The sequence below is a fragment of the Zeus faber genome (genome assembly GCF_960531495.2).
Source record: "Zeus faber genome assembly, chromosome: 21".
Taxonomy (NCBI): Eukaryota; Metazoa; Chordata; class Actinopteri; order Zeiformes; family Zeidae; genus Zeus; species Zeus faber.
Genome location: NC_137208.1, coordinates 11,484,657 through 11,497,956, shown reverse-complemented (window position 1 = coordinate 11,497,956; position 13,300 = coordinate 11,484,657). Strand labels below are relative to the sequence as shown.

Below are 13,300 nucleotides of genomic sequence, written 5' to 3'. Positions count from 1 at the left end.
GGGCGGGCGGGGAGGCAGGCGGTGCTGTCCAGCACTTGTCCTTGTCCTTCGTCGCCAGCCACCCCTCACCCTCGTCCCTGTGCAGCGTCTCCTACCGACGCGGAGTCGGCCAGCGGGTACAGCGGCACCGAGGTGGACACGGTGGGCAGCGCACCGCCGCGCTCGTCTGTGTTTCCGCGCTCGGGGTCACACCCGATCGGACGTCTCCTTCTTGATTTGGCCTCGAAGGAGAAAAAAGAAAAGCATTCGACATCGCTGCTGTACAAGCATACCGCATACAAAGACAATGAAACTATTTTGATTTCGGATTTGCATTCTGATTTATCCAGACCAAAAGCATGAACTACTTCTAATGACAAAAAATACATTTTCTTATATTTTACATTTTTTATGATTTGACGTAGTTGGAAAGGCACGGCTAAAACGACGTTTACTGGTTCACTGTTTATTTTTAGGTCTATTGTTTATTATATACAGTGGCAACCTCTAAATTGAAAACTATAAGCGGATGATTATTATAACAGAATTATTTTTCTTTTTCTTTATTTCTCGTGCAGATTACCATCTAACAGTATCAATGGCTCTTCGAAGCCTGACACGGGATGCATGTTTTTAATTTTTTTTTAATTTTGTTCAATTAGGACACGGAGGAAAATAAATACATCCAAAATTACAACACACTGTTTTTACTTGTTTATGTTTTTTTTGGAGAAACGGGAAATGGGGACGCGCGGCAACAGCAAGCCCCAGCGTAACTGCGAGGCAAAGTATCATGGGAGTAAAGTAAAAAGATATAAGATAACCGTAGTTTTACATTTTTTGTCATGTATGAAAAAGACCTCAAATAAACACTGTAAGCGGACTACTTGATTACTACTGTATAAGCTAATTATTTAAACACAATTCGTGCTGGAACGATTCTGTCCCAAGCATTTTGATCCACATAAGCGGTTGATCACTGAAACCGTGATCATTATAAGCGGTTTCCACTGTATTGACATTTTTCATTTGAAATGTTTTATATGTTTTGTACATTCAAATTTTTCTCTATTTTTCTATCTTTATGACTTTAGTATTATCACCTACTTGTTCTGATGTGTGCCGCTTTGACACTGCCACTTCCTTCCTGGGATCAGTGATCACCGAAACAAAATATCTCTCAAAATACATAGTGTAACGCTTCCTGACTTACTAGTTCTTGCTTCCTGAAAGTAGTGGCCACCAGACGAAGCCCTAAACAGGGCTCATTGTCACGCTTGGATCACACCACCATCATGAGGTGACATACACTAAATCTCAACATTTTCAAAAATACTTGATCATATGAGAATAACAAGGGCCATTTCTGTCGAGGGGCAGTTTTATTAAATTAGATTAGATAAGATTAGGTGGACTTCTCTGTCTGAGATAATGGATATTTATGTTTGCCATTTCTTCAGCGCGTAGCCCACATGGGAAGGGTGCAGCTCCAAGAAACTAAGAAGGTTCCAAATAGAAACTTTATGTTCCACCGGAACCAGTAAAATTACAGAAATACTCTGCTTTCCTTTTTTTCTACACCTTAGGCCAAAAAGTCATTTCTTTCGACTTGAGTTGCTGAAAAGACACCATCAATTTGAAGGTCCTTTAAAAGATACGACGACCTTAGATGTCTTGCTGTACATGGTCGGTGCGTGGAATCGGAGCCCGCATGGTGAACTTACCAGCCAAAACACCAGAGAGACGCAAGCTGTTACGGGGATAAAAATCAGAAGTAAGGGACTTCTGCTCGCCCAGCTCCGCTCGCGACCCTCCTCCTGGCTCCCTGGGAGAGATATTAACATGCTTATTAGAGATCGTCCAGGTATCATTTGCGTGACGGGGAGGTGGTCAAAGTAGAGGCTGCGTGGGTGAGGTTGTCTCTCTTTATCTGACAGCGGCGCATGTGACTCAAGAGGCTTGCGGTCCGTCCCGTCTTTGAAATGGGAAAGTCCCCGTCTTCCCCCAAATGCAAATGTCTTTTATGACCGGCACTCCCTGAGAGGAATGGTTTCGGAATTTCTTGCCGCTGCGCTTCTCTTTTAAGCGTATTCTCATTATTTCATACTTGTCCAGCATGAATCAAGCTTCGGGAGCCACTGCAGTACCGACGTACGAATGCGGCGCGTGTTTTCTACCAAGCTCACCGACCCTGCGTCTTATTTAACAGCCATGCACTTCAGTTTTTTTTTTTTCGTCCACTCCTTTGGACCTATTTCCTACATTTAGGACCTCAGCGGTGCCTGCAACCGTACACCAGTACGTACTGTGTAGCGTCGGGCCTCTGCGATTGGAAAAAAAAAAAAGTACTTTTTGCTGTTGCGATTGAAATGGTTGCCGTTTGTGGAATTTAATACAATGCCTCACAACTGAACTGTACAATGAACGCTTGTTTTATTTGGTTAAATATGCTGTGCGGTGTATGTGTATGTGTGTGTGTGAGTGTGTGTGTGTGTGTGTGTGTGTGTGTGTGTGTGTGTATAGTGGAGGGAATTTTGAGGTTCATTAATTTGGTGCATAACAGAGAGACTGAGGCCTGCAGGCACCCCTGGTCGACCTTCCGGCATGACCTAGATGGTTCCGGCATGTAGGTGCTCTCGGTACGTACATGCTTTTTCGTAGCATGTACAGTATGTACTCCCTAATAGGTCCAGCTGGCAGCTCACACACTGGACACATTGACTGCCAGTGTGGGCATTCACCAGTTTGCAAACAGCTCTCAGACACCCCCCCCCCTGTCTCCAATTTGTCCACATATCACACAGTTGGCTGCACCACGGGTTATCAGTCGCGTGGATTCGTTTCAGTTAATTTCCTCACTGTGCGGCCGCACTATGGTTGTAATTGGACGGCGTTCAGGGACTTTTTCATCTAGTCCTTTCTTGCTTGAGGTTCTGTCCTCAAGGGATTGTGGAACACTGCCCACACCAGAGTATAGGAAGGTGTAGTTTATAATGTATTATGTAGAGTCGAAGGGTCTACCTGGGGTTTGCTGGTGTGGGAGGCACGGCGGAGGCTTGCAGGGGAAGCCTCCCGCTCCCTGAGCTGCAGAATGGAGCAATTCTTTGATGTAATCAAAGTAAAGACCGGACAGCAGGTTCCCCTCACGATAGTGACACTGGAAGACCTGCATCGCAGATTCCTGCGGAGATCCGACCACACACAGGCTTCACCGTCAGTATTAACAGGTTATTTCCGCCGCCTCGGCGAGATGTACATTCCTATAAAGGTACGTTAATTTCTTTGGCTGGAGCTGTATTGGTTTTTTTTTGGGGGGGGTTTTTTCTCACCAATTCCTCGTGGTCAAAAGTGAAGCGTAAACTTTTCAGCATCGCAATGAAGACAATGATGTTTTCCTTGTTGGACGATATGGCACCGAACATATTGGCCAGCTTGCGAAGGCTTTGCTCCAAAGGATAGATATTCAGCACCACCCAGCACATCCCGCTCTAGAGGTTGAATTAAAAAAACAAAACAAAGGAAAACAGAATAAATCAACATTTGGGGTTTTTGGTAAAGTATATTGCCACAAACTTTATCTTCTGTTGATGAAACATAAGACGTTTTTTTACATACCACTTCTTTGGGAATGTAGTGTATAGGGATCTCATAATCGATTGGAATATTCTCTTGCTGTGATGGAAAATGATGGAAAGAAAGATTGGAACGGGGAATCATTGCATAAACCAAAAACAACAAAACAGAAAGTAAATGTCCTCACCAGCAGTGACAGCTTGTTCACATCGTCTGTTATCGGCGTCCCAAATTCTTCCGAGCAGAGGCCGATATTTATGAGCAGACTGACGAGGAGACAAGATTTCTTCAAGATCTGACGGAGAGAACACAAGTACATACATTTATTGTACAATCCTGACATTTCTGGGTATATTCAGTATTTTCTATTAAATCTTATCTTATCTATCCAATTAAACCACTGTTTTCCTGTAAAGGGTAAGTGCTTTGCTCAATGGCAATGTCCTATCTTATATATGTTTTTATGTATTGGGAGTGTTGGCAGTCTTAAAAGTGAATTTCTACTGTGGAGACGAATTATCATCAGTTTTCAATTTATTTTGACATTGCCTTCATTGAGCAAGGTTTTCTCCTATGTTACATACCTTCCCCTATCGTAAAATTCTCACGTTAATCTTGTTAGTGTTAATCTCATCAGTTTAATGTCATGTGATATCAAAACGCTGTCAACCTACCTACTAACATGCATGAACGGTGTAACACGTGTTTTGCACTTTGTTTAAAATAAAAGTCTAAGTCTATATGGATAAGTCTAAAATGAAATAACACAATAGGCCTACAGCGTGCCACAGAATTACATAGGCCTACACCACCCCCGTACAATATATTTAACGTCCAGATAAAGGTGCATTTCGTGGAATGGAACCCAAAGATAAAAAGTCTTTAAAGATTTTTGTCTGACTACAGTATGAAGGATAACAAATTTGATCCAATTTAGGGAAAGAAAACCAAATTACTCATCGGGTGCCAGTAATTCCTACTTTCATTGTGACTGACTGATACAAAGCATCAAATGATGATGAACCCAAAACAAGTTCAGCACAACACGCACCACAAAAAGCTATTGTGCAAACAGAGATTTTCTAATGATGCGTTTGAGGTCATGCCATGGTCTAAATTAAAGACCCAACACTGAAATGGAGTTTGATGTTTGCTTTTTTTTTTTATTAAATCAATTTCATTATTATTATTATTATTATTATTATTATTATTATTATTATTATAATTATTATTTCCAGCTGTACAAGTGCAAACCCATCGTAACTTTTTAGATAGATGTGTACATCTTTGTAATTGTTTTCTATATTATTTCATTTTTCTACTTCTTAACTTGCTCTGTTTTTGTTGCTGCAACACCTGAGTTTCCCTCCGGGTATCAACACGGGGTTATCTGATGTGATGTGATGTGATGTGATGTGATCTTATCCGATCTGATCTGATCTGATCTGATCTGATCTGATCTTCTATTAACGTGTGTAAAACTATTAGCTATGCACTTTGAGCTATTTTGTATGAAAGGTGCTCGACAAATAAACGTTTTGATGAGTATGATTATGATTATTATTATTATTATTATTATTATTATTATTATTATTATTATTATTATTATTAATAAACTTATAATTTTTGTTATTATTATTATTATTTGTCATTTTTATTATTATTGGTGTTGTTATTATTATTATTATTATTATTATTATTAATAATTTATTGTGATTATTGTTTTTCTTATTAATATTGTTATTGTTATTATTATTATTCACTCAATCAAGCTCAGTCAACAAAGCGCCCACTTCCATATAAATCTGACTGCATACCAGACAACTTAATTCGATTGAATTAGATGTAATTCCATCACTCCAACTTGGCTCCTATTGCATACGGCATTCATCTACCGGCCACGGCATAACTTGCATATTTCGTTCCCCTCAAAACGCAGCTTTCCTCACTAAGACACAGAAACGAAGACGAACACAAGCGGGAGGATGAAACTCCGCCACTTACTGTCTCCCTCATATGGAAAAGCAATGCAGGATCACTCCGGCCCGGCGCATGGAAGTCGGTGCACGGGCTCCGAGTGCATGAGCCGGGGGTCCCAGCGCGACTGGAGGACGCACCGGAGTCCGCTTCTCCTCACCCCCACCGCCGCCCCCCCCCCCCCCCCGAGGGGACCGGTCAGCCCGCCGGCGGCGGGCGGAGTGACGCGGGTCCAGGGGCCGCCCACGGGCTGAGTCACCGCGTCACACCCCGGCGTCCCCCTCGTCCCATTAACACTCCTACACACCTTCTTGTTTGTTGTCGTCACACAAAGTCATGCCTTGTTGTCCCCCCCCCGTGGAACCTTTTTTATTCTATCATGGACTTAGTTTTATTAAATTTCTTTTACAATTGATCATTTAGTTTTTATTTTCCATTTTTATTCATTTATACTTTTTTTTTTATTTTTATTTTTTTTACCATTTTTTAATATATGTGTATATATTTAAGATTGTCATTTATTTCTTAATTTTAATTTTTTTAACTTGTATTTGTATTATTATTTAAAATTTTGGGGTAGTTAGTGAGTGTTTGTTTGTTTCTTTGTTTGTTTTAAATGTTTTATTGGTGGGTGGCTTCAAACTGAGCCTACTACTTATTACAAACTAATCTTGTGCATGTGTGTGTGCGTTGGTGTGTGTGTGTGTGTGTGTGTGTGTGCGTGTGGGGGGGGGGGGGTGTCTGTTTTTACTATCTTCCCATAACTTCATATTCACTTCCCTCACTGAAGTAAAATCTAAGTCAGGCCGTTTAAAGCAGGTCACATCTAAATATATCCCCCACCACCGCCACCACGCCAGCTCGGGAGCCCTGCGAAAAACAAAAACACACAGGTTGCAGGCGTTAGAGGGCGGACAGACACAGTCACCGGAGAGAGAGAGAGAGAGAGAGACATCAGTTGGCATTCTATCACGGCGAATGACACGTGACACACGGATGTACCCAACATGTCACGTCCAACACGGCCTTACTAACGCCGCGACTGCAAAGCAATAGGAATGACGCACAGATCCACAGGTGAGGTGCACGCGTGGACGCGGCTAAAATTTAGGATCTAGAACCGTGCTGAGCGTGCGTGGTGAGTACGAGACCCAGCGGTGGTTCGGCAGAAACAGTGCAATGAGGCCTTAGAGGACACTCTGTGTTTACACTGTATGCAGTGCATGACCGTGCCTGGCACTAGCACACGTGATTCAATATTCCAGTCGAATCTAATGTGGCGTTGACTCAAATGCGTTAAAAAAGTGACAATCACCAGAAGGAGCATGTTACGACATTACCCCGAATTTGCAAATACCGTATATAGCAAACGTATAAATCATAATACAGGGAAGGGTTTTTGCTTTACCTATTGCGGGTGAAGCAAATTTAAGAACTACGCCTGTCATGTTGTCGCCCCACAGCGATGGAGGATTTTGAGGATATTGACGGGGAACTCATCGAGTTCGCCGTTCAGGAGAGCCTTCAGGATTCCTTCAAGCTGCCCCACTCGACAAAGTACGCGAGACAGAAGTCAGAACTTTGGCCTGTTGTCATTCCTCATTTTGATAATTCACTCAATGATAATTCAATAACTGAAATAGTAAATTGTTGATGAGTGGCTCCCAGTCATAGGAGTATATTCATATTATATATATACTTATATATTTATATGTTTATCTATCTATCTATCTATTTATTTATTTATTTATTGTTAAATTGTATAATCTGACCCCATGTTTTTTGATAGAAAGGAGCCACTCACCGAAGACTTCCTGAAGATAATGTCAGCTATAGAGCAAGGTACGGCTCATATACTCATATATTCCTGAAGGTGTCAGCGTGATGTGACAGGGGAGAATAAATTTGCGGTCCTTCCATTCAATAGAATAAACAAATAAAATGTCGCTTCAGCAAAAGGTCTGAGTACTTCTTGCACCGCTGACACATTTGATTTGATGCTGTGTGTCCCTGCGCATCCCATCCTATTTATTTGTTTTTTTCCTCTAATAGCCTTTTGTTATTTATATGTCCCCCGGTGGTGGTGTTACCCCTTCCGCCAGGTGAGGTGTCTGCCCTGCGGGGTCTGTCGGGCCGCGGATCCTCCTTCCTGGAGAGGGACGTCGTGGGCTGGTTGCCGCTCCACAGGGCAGCCACGCAGCCACGACTGGAGATTCTGGACCTAGTTCTGCAGGGTGAGGGACCCGTGATGCTAATGACCCAGCGGGTTAAGCGTTGTGTGCTCTTTCCCCAACATTCCCGGTGTCTCTCTCGCCACTGCTCTCCGCAATAAAGGCAAAATTGGACCCAAAAGGCATTTTCACAACAGCTTTAATACATGCATATATTGACTTTTTGCATCCACACACGTCCTCTAGTCCTGACCTCCAGCGACCAGAGCCTGGAGGAGCAGACGGAGGACGGACAGACGGCCCTGACCCTGGCTGCGGAGGCCGGCCTGGTGGAGAACGTCAGGACGCTGCTGGAGCACGGAGCGTCACCTCACAACACCAACAGCAGGAACGAGTCTCCGCTGCTCATAGGTAGCAGGCGCCCACACCAGAACTAAATATAGTGACGTTAGATAGTTATGTTATAAATTAATAAGCATCCTACGTGCACCGATCCGCACCAAGTTGCTGTTATAAAAAGTACATCTTATCCCTGCCGTTTATTGTATTTTTTCCATTTCGTAGCCGTGAGACGGAGCTGCTATGAGATGATCCTCACTCTCATCATGGGCGGAGCCTTTGTAGAGCGGGTGTGTTTCACCAGGTGGACAGCCACGCACGAAGCTGCCAAGGTGAAATACTGAATATCTGATGAAGTACTTGATACACAATTCAAGTCTTTCATTTCGCTTGGGCAACGGGAAACAACAACTTTCCTTACTTCCTACTTATTTCCTCCCTTCCCGTACTTCCTTCCTTCCTTCCTTCCTTCCTTCCTTCCTTCCTTCCTTCCTTCAGGTGGGTTGTCCAGCCGTTCTGATGCTGCTGTTGCGACATGGAGGGAAGGTAACGGCTAGAGATGGACACGGAGTGACGCCTCTCGGAATTGCGGCCGAATACAGCAACGTTGCGGCCGCGGACATCCTCATACAGCACGGTCAGTACGCCAGATCAAAGGGAGATTAGAGCAAAATGAGCTCAAAAGTTACTGTGAATAATGTTCAGGTTAATCGGTGGCCACACAGGTGCACCTCTAGAGGTCAGATGTCCCTATTTTTCAGATTACATTCATGGAAAAAATAAGACTCCACACACACCTACAGTATGTAGAGGGAGAGGTGTAGAGGAGAAAAACTGGAAGTCCTCAAAATATTCAAAAAAGTTAAATAAATGAGCAAACTTATTCTACATTGGTATATGGAGGTATAACGGGACAATGTACCCTACTTTTCAGAGCCAGCGTCTTTCAGTGTCAGTTTCTGTGTGCCCACTTCCATCCTCTAGGTGGCGATGTAAACGCCCAGGCCGGCAATGGAGACACTGTCCTGTATGATGCTGCAGGATCTGGAAACCTGGACTGTGTGGAGCTGCTGCTGCAGCACGGAGCCAGCCCCAACACAGCCAGCTACGCCTGCCAGCTGCCCATACACCGAGCGGCCTATGAAGGACACTACTTGTAAGTAGAAGGACACTACTCGTAAGTAGAAGGGCACTACTCGTAAGTATAAGGACACTACTTGTAAGTGGAAGGACCAGCTTGTAAGTAGAAGGACACTACTTGTAAGTAGAAGGACACTGCTTGTAAGTAGAAGGACACTGCTTGTAAGTAGAAGGGCACTACTCATAGGTAGTAAGGACACTACTTGCAAGTAGAAAGACACTATTTGTAAGTAGAAGGACACTACTTGTAAGTAGAAGGGCACTACTCGTAAGTAGAAAGGACACTACTTGTAAGTAGAAAGACACTTTTTGTAAGTAGTAAGGACACTACTTGTAAGTAGAAGGACACTACTCGTAAGTAGAAGGACACTACTCGTAAGTAGAAGGGCACTACTCGTAAGTAGTAAGGACACTACTTGCAAGTAGAAAGACACTACTTGTAAGTAAAAGGACAGTACTCATAAGTAGTACCGCCAAAGTATCAAATGCTTGAAAGGAGTAGCATCAATTTTCTCGTATGAGAAAGTTCTGACTCACACGCGCACACACACACGCACTGGCACAGACACACACACACACACACACACACACACACACACACGCGCACACACACACACACACACACACATTTTATTTTAAATTGTGTCATTCAGGCCGCTGCTGGGGCCCCCTTGGGGACTCCCAAGGGGGCCCCAGCCTCTGCTTCACTGACTGAGATCACTGGCAAAAACCTCACTTTAAAACAGATCCCCCCCCCTCCCCCCACCCCCCTCTTGCCCTGGACAGGGTCCTGAAGACGCTGATCCCCCTGACCACTAAGAGAGCTATACGTCTCTCAGGACAGAGTCCCGTCCACTCTGCAGCCGACGGAGGACAGAGCGTCTGTCTGGAGCTGCTCATCCAGAGGGGCTTCAACGTCAACGCACTGCTCGACACACACATTTCTGGTATGGCGCACACACACACACACACACACACACACACACACACGCACACACACGCACGCACACGCGCACACACACACACACACACACATTATTGTTTTTTTCATCTACCGAAAATGCTCGGTTTAAGGTTGGTTTAAGATAAAATAAGATAAAGACTTAATCTCATCTACACACATTGCACCTTCACTTGAGCTCATTTTGCTGTTCACTTGACCATACAACCATTACTATTAACATACTGTTCCTACATTTTTGTGAAGCTTTGTAAGACCCTTTTTACATCCTCAGAATACTTCTTAAATTTGTGTATTATTGGCGTCTCCCTGACCCCATATAGTCAGGGGGTTTAGTCATAGTCCCTCCTTTGTAAAGCATGTTGACCTACACAGGCCATGACTTGCCCCTTCACGTTTGCATTGATGGCCTTGGTTGATTTATTGTAAATCAGAATGAGATGGGTTTTTGTCACCCTCCTGCGTCTCCAATCCTCCTGAACACTGGTTCCAGAGAACTATGGGGACTTGAGGAAGAGCCCCCTGTACTTTGCCGTCTCCAACGGCGACGTGACCTGCGCCGAGATGCTGCTAGCGGCCGGAGCCAGAACCGAAGTGGACACCCTCCAATGCATCCTGGTGGCCATACGGGCCGAGAGGTGCGTGGAGCCAGGGAACTACGGGGAGGGAAGAAATGCACGGCGTGTGCGTCCCACGGATTTTTAGGGGAACGTGGAAGCAGCGGCGGAAAGAGGCAAAGATAATCATGCATTCACATTAATAACAGGAAGAAATAATGACAAGCAAGAATGCAAGGAGTGACCCGCTTGAAATACAGCAGCAATTTCAACCTACGTGCCCCCCTAGTGGTCCTGTGGAGGCACTGCAATGTGGGCCGCCCAAATCATTGGCAAAACAAATGTTTTAAATGATTTGCAGAACAAATTTCATGGCGTGGTTTGGATGTGAGGATAAATAAGTGTCGTGTCGGCTTTCCCTTTCCGTCGCGTCGCAGGTATGAGCTGGTGCGCCTGTTGCTGCGCTATGGGGCGGAGGTGAACTGCTACTTCCGGGTGATCAGCGACACGGTCTTCCCGACGGCCCTGCAGTACGCCCTGAGGGACCCCGCCATGCTGAGGCTGCTGCTCAACAGCGGATACCACGCGCACAAGTAATCACAAAAACAGAGAGGAAAACGGCACTCCCAACGCGCTCGTATGTTGAAACAGATTTGACTCAACGGAACTGGTACTTAACGTACTATTAATGTTACTATCGACTATTTGACCCAATACTTGCTCCGGTTGTTGGAGAACTACTCCTACTCATTCGCACCAATACTCGAGGATCGGTTTTCATTTCAAACCGCGCTTTCTCCGGTAGGTGTTTCCGGTGTTACCACGGTGAGAGCGACGCACTGGACAGCTCCTGGGTGGACCTCCACAACCAGGCGTATGAGATCTACAGCCAGTCTGACACTGTGCCCGTAAGCTTGGGGCCTCGACTCTCCCTCAGCGTAATATTTTATTCGCTATATTAAAGCCAGAGGAACTAAGATTTTTCACGGCTTGGATTTGGGATTTGAAGTGTCGGACAGCTGGAAAAAGCTGCTCATATATCTGGATTTCCAAAAGGAATATGTACGTGGGTGGGGATTGTACTTTGCCAATGCTGTTGGCATTATTAAGTTTGATCAATGTACTAGTGTTTGACAACCAGCTAACTGAAATGGAATAGGATGAAATCAAAACCGTTTTATGAATCAATGTCATAATTCATAAATAAATAAGCGAACATCCATGCGCGCGCGGTATTCGGTGCTCCCTCCTCACGTCCTCCTCCTCTCAACTCTCGCAGTTCTGTGAGTTGGCGTCGGTGTCGTGCGTCGTGCACCTGGCGGGCGGCGTGGTGAGGATGCTGCTGGACTACGTCGGCCACGTCAGGCTCTGTCCCAAGCTCCAGCGTGTCCTGGAGGGAAAGCCGGAATGGGCGGAGATCTGTGACATACTAGGTAGTACTTTGTTTATATCACGGGTAGTTTAAAAGTACATACAATCGTATTCCACCAGTGTACGACCGTGCATCCCCAGGTGAGCCGCGGTCGCTCCAGCATCTCTGCCGGTTGCTGATCAGAGGACGCATGAGCCGCAGGACGCTGAACAGCCCCGGGGCCATGGCCGCCGTGCCCTTCCCTCCCCGGCTGAGGTGCTTCCTGACGTACGGGGAGTACCACCTCCCCCGTTCATCCGCCGCCACAAATACAGAATAATGTCCTCAATCAAAATAACTGAGTAATAGTGACGACGTGCACATCTCCACTTGGGTTTGTCGGATCGTTTCCTGCGTCGGGGGCCTCCCTCTTGGTCTCTGCGCGTTAAGCTAAATTGAGTTTGTCTGATATGAAATCACTGTACATTTTTCCCCGTATTCACACCTGAACAGGTAAAATATTCCGCGTTGGGGGCGATTCAGTTCATGTGATCTGAGCAAAACAAGTTGCACTTATTAGACGTTTGGCGATAACAATGTTGTCCCCGGCGATGGAGTTGTGGAAGAGTCCGTTCATCAGTGTATTTTGGAATAAACAATGTTATTTCATAGAAGTGGTGGTATTTGTATGAAAGTATGTATATGTATGTGACGAATAAACCTCTCGAATCTTGAATTTAAACTTCTTTACTCAGGTCTTGGTAACGTGTGTTAAAAGAGAAAGACTTTGAATGAAGATTAAAGTGGTAGTCCGCACTTTTTTTTTTTTTTTTAATCCCATGATGTAGCTGTAGGCAGAAGTCAAACTTTCCAGAAAAGAAAAAGGGAACGCCTTAGAGAGAGAGAAGACAGGGGTGAACCCAGATGTTGTTTAATTTCTACTGGAATTCTAGGACTTGTAGTGTCCCACCAATTTCATTGATTGCCACTTTAAATGTGCCGGAAAAGTCGACATTTCTCGAACTCGGTGAACAAGTAGGGTCCTCAGTGTTCGAGGACAGTGACAGGACCCAAACATCGTTTCCGACTTCAGTTATGGTGGCTTTGACGTTTTTGGCTATGGGATGCCGAGCTGGTTGCCCTGCTGCCGACGGACCATACACACACACCGCCTCCGTCTCCATGTTCTTATTTTGGCCCCTAACAAAGGCCACCGAGGCCGCGCTGACAGACCGCTGCGTCCACGCGGCCA

At 44.9% G+C, this 13,300-nt stretch overlaps 1 protein-coding gene across 1 annotated transcript; it reads left to right on the top strand.

Moving 5' to 3' along the window:
* Positions 1 to 6,415: 6,415 nt before the first annotated feature.
* Positions 6,416 to 12,776, top strand: asb15b (ankyrin repeat and SOCS box containing 15b). Its single transcript, XM_080022557.1, has 14 exons — positions 6,416 to 6,606; positions 6,993 to 7,086; positions 7,319 to 7,371; positions 7,632 to 7,763; positions 7,947 to 8,111; positions 8,265 to 8,371; positions 8,538 to 8,676; positions 9,024 to 9,195; positions 9,966 to 10,126; positions 10,634 to 10,778; positions 11,135 to 11,290; positions 11,503 to 11,605; positions 11,977 to 12,130; positions 12,210 to 12,776. Exons 1-14 carry the CDS (start codon positions 6,588 to 6,590, stop codon positions 12,386 to 12,388), a joined length of 1,779 nt encoding a protein of 592 aa, XP_079878683.1. The 5' UTR covers positions 6,416 to 6,587; the 3' UTR covers positions 12,389 to 12,776.
* Positions 12,777 to 13,300: the final 524 nt, after the last annotated feature.

Excerpts from the sequence above, each read along its gene's own strand:
- asb15b (XM_080022557.1), top strand. Across the intron at positions 8,112-8,264 it reads CGAGTCTCCGCTGCTCATAG|CCGTGAGACGGAGCTGCTAT; the intron begins GTAGCAGGCGCC and ends TCCATTTCGTAG. Across the intron at positions 12,131-12,209 it reads GGAGATCTGTGACATACTAG|GTGAGCCGCGGTCGCTCCAG; the intron begins GTAGTACTTTGT and ends GTGCATCCCCAG.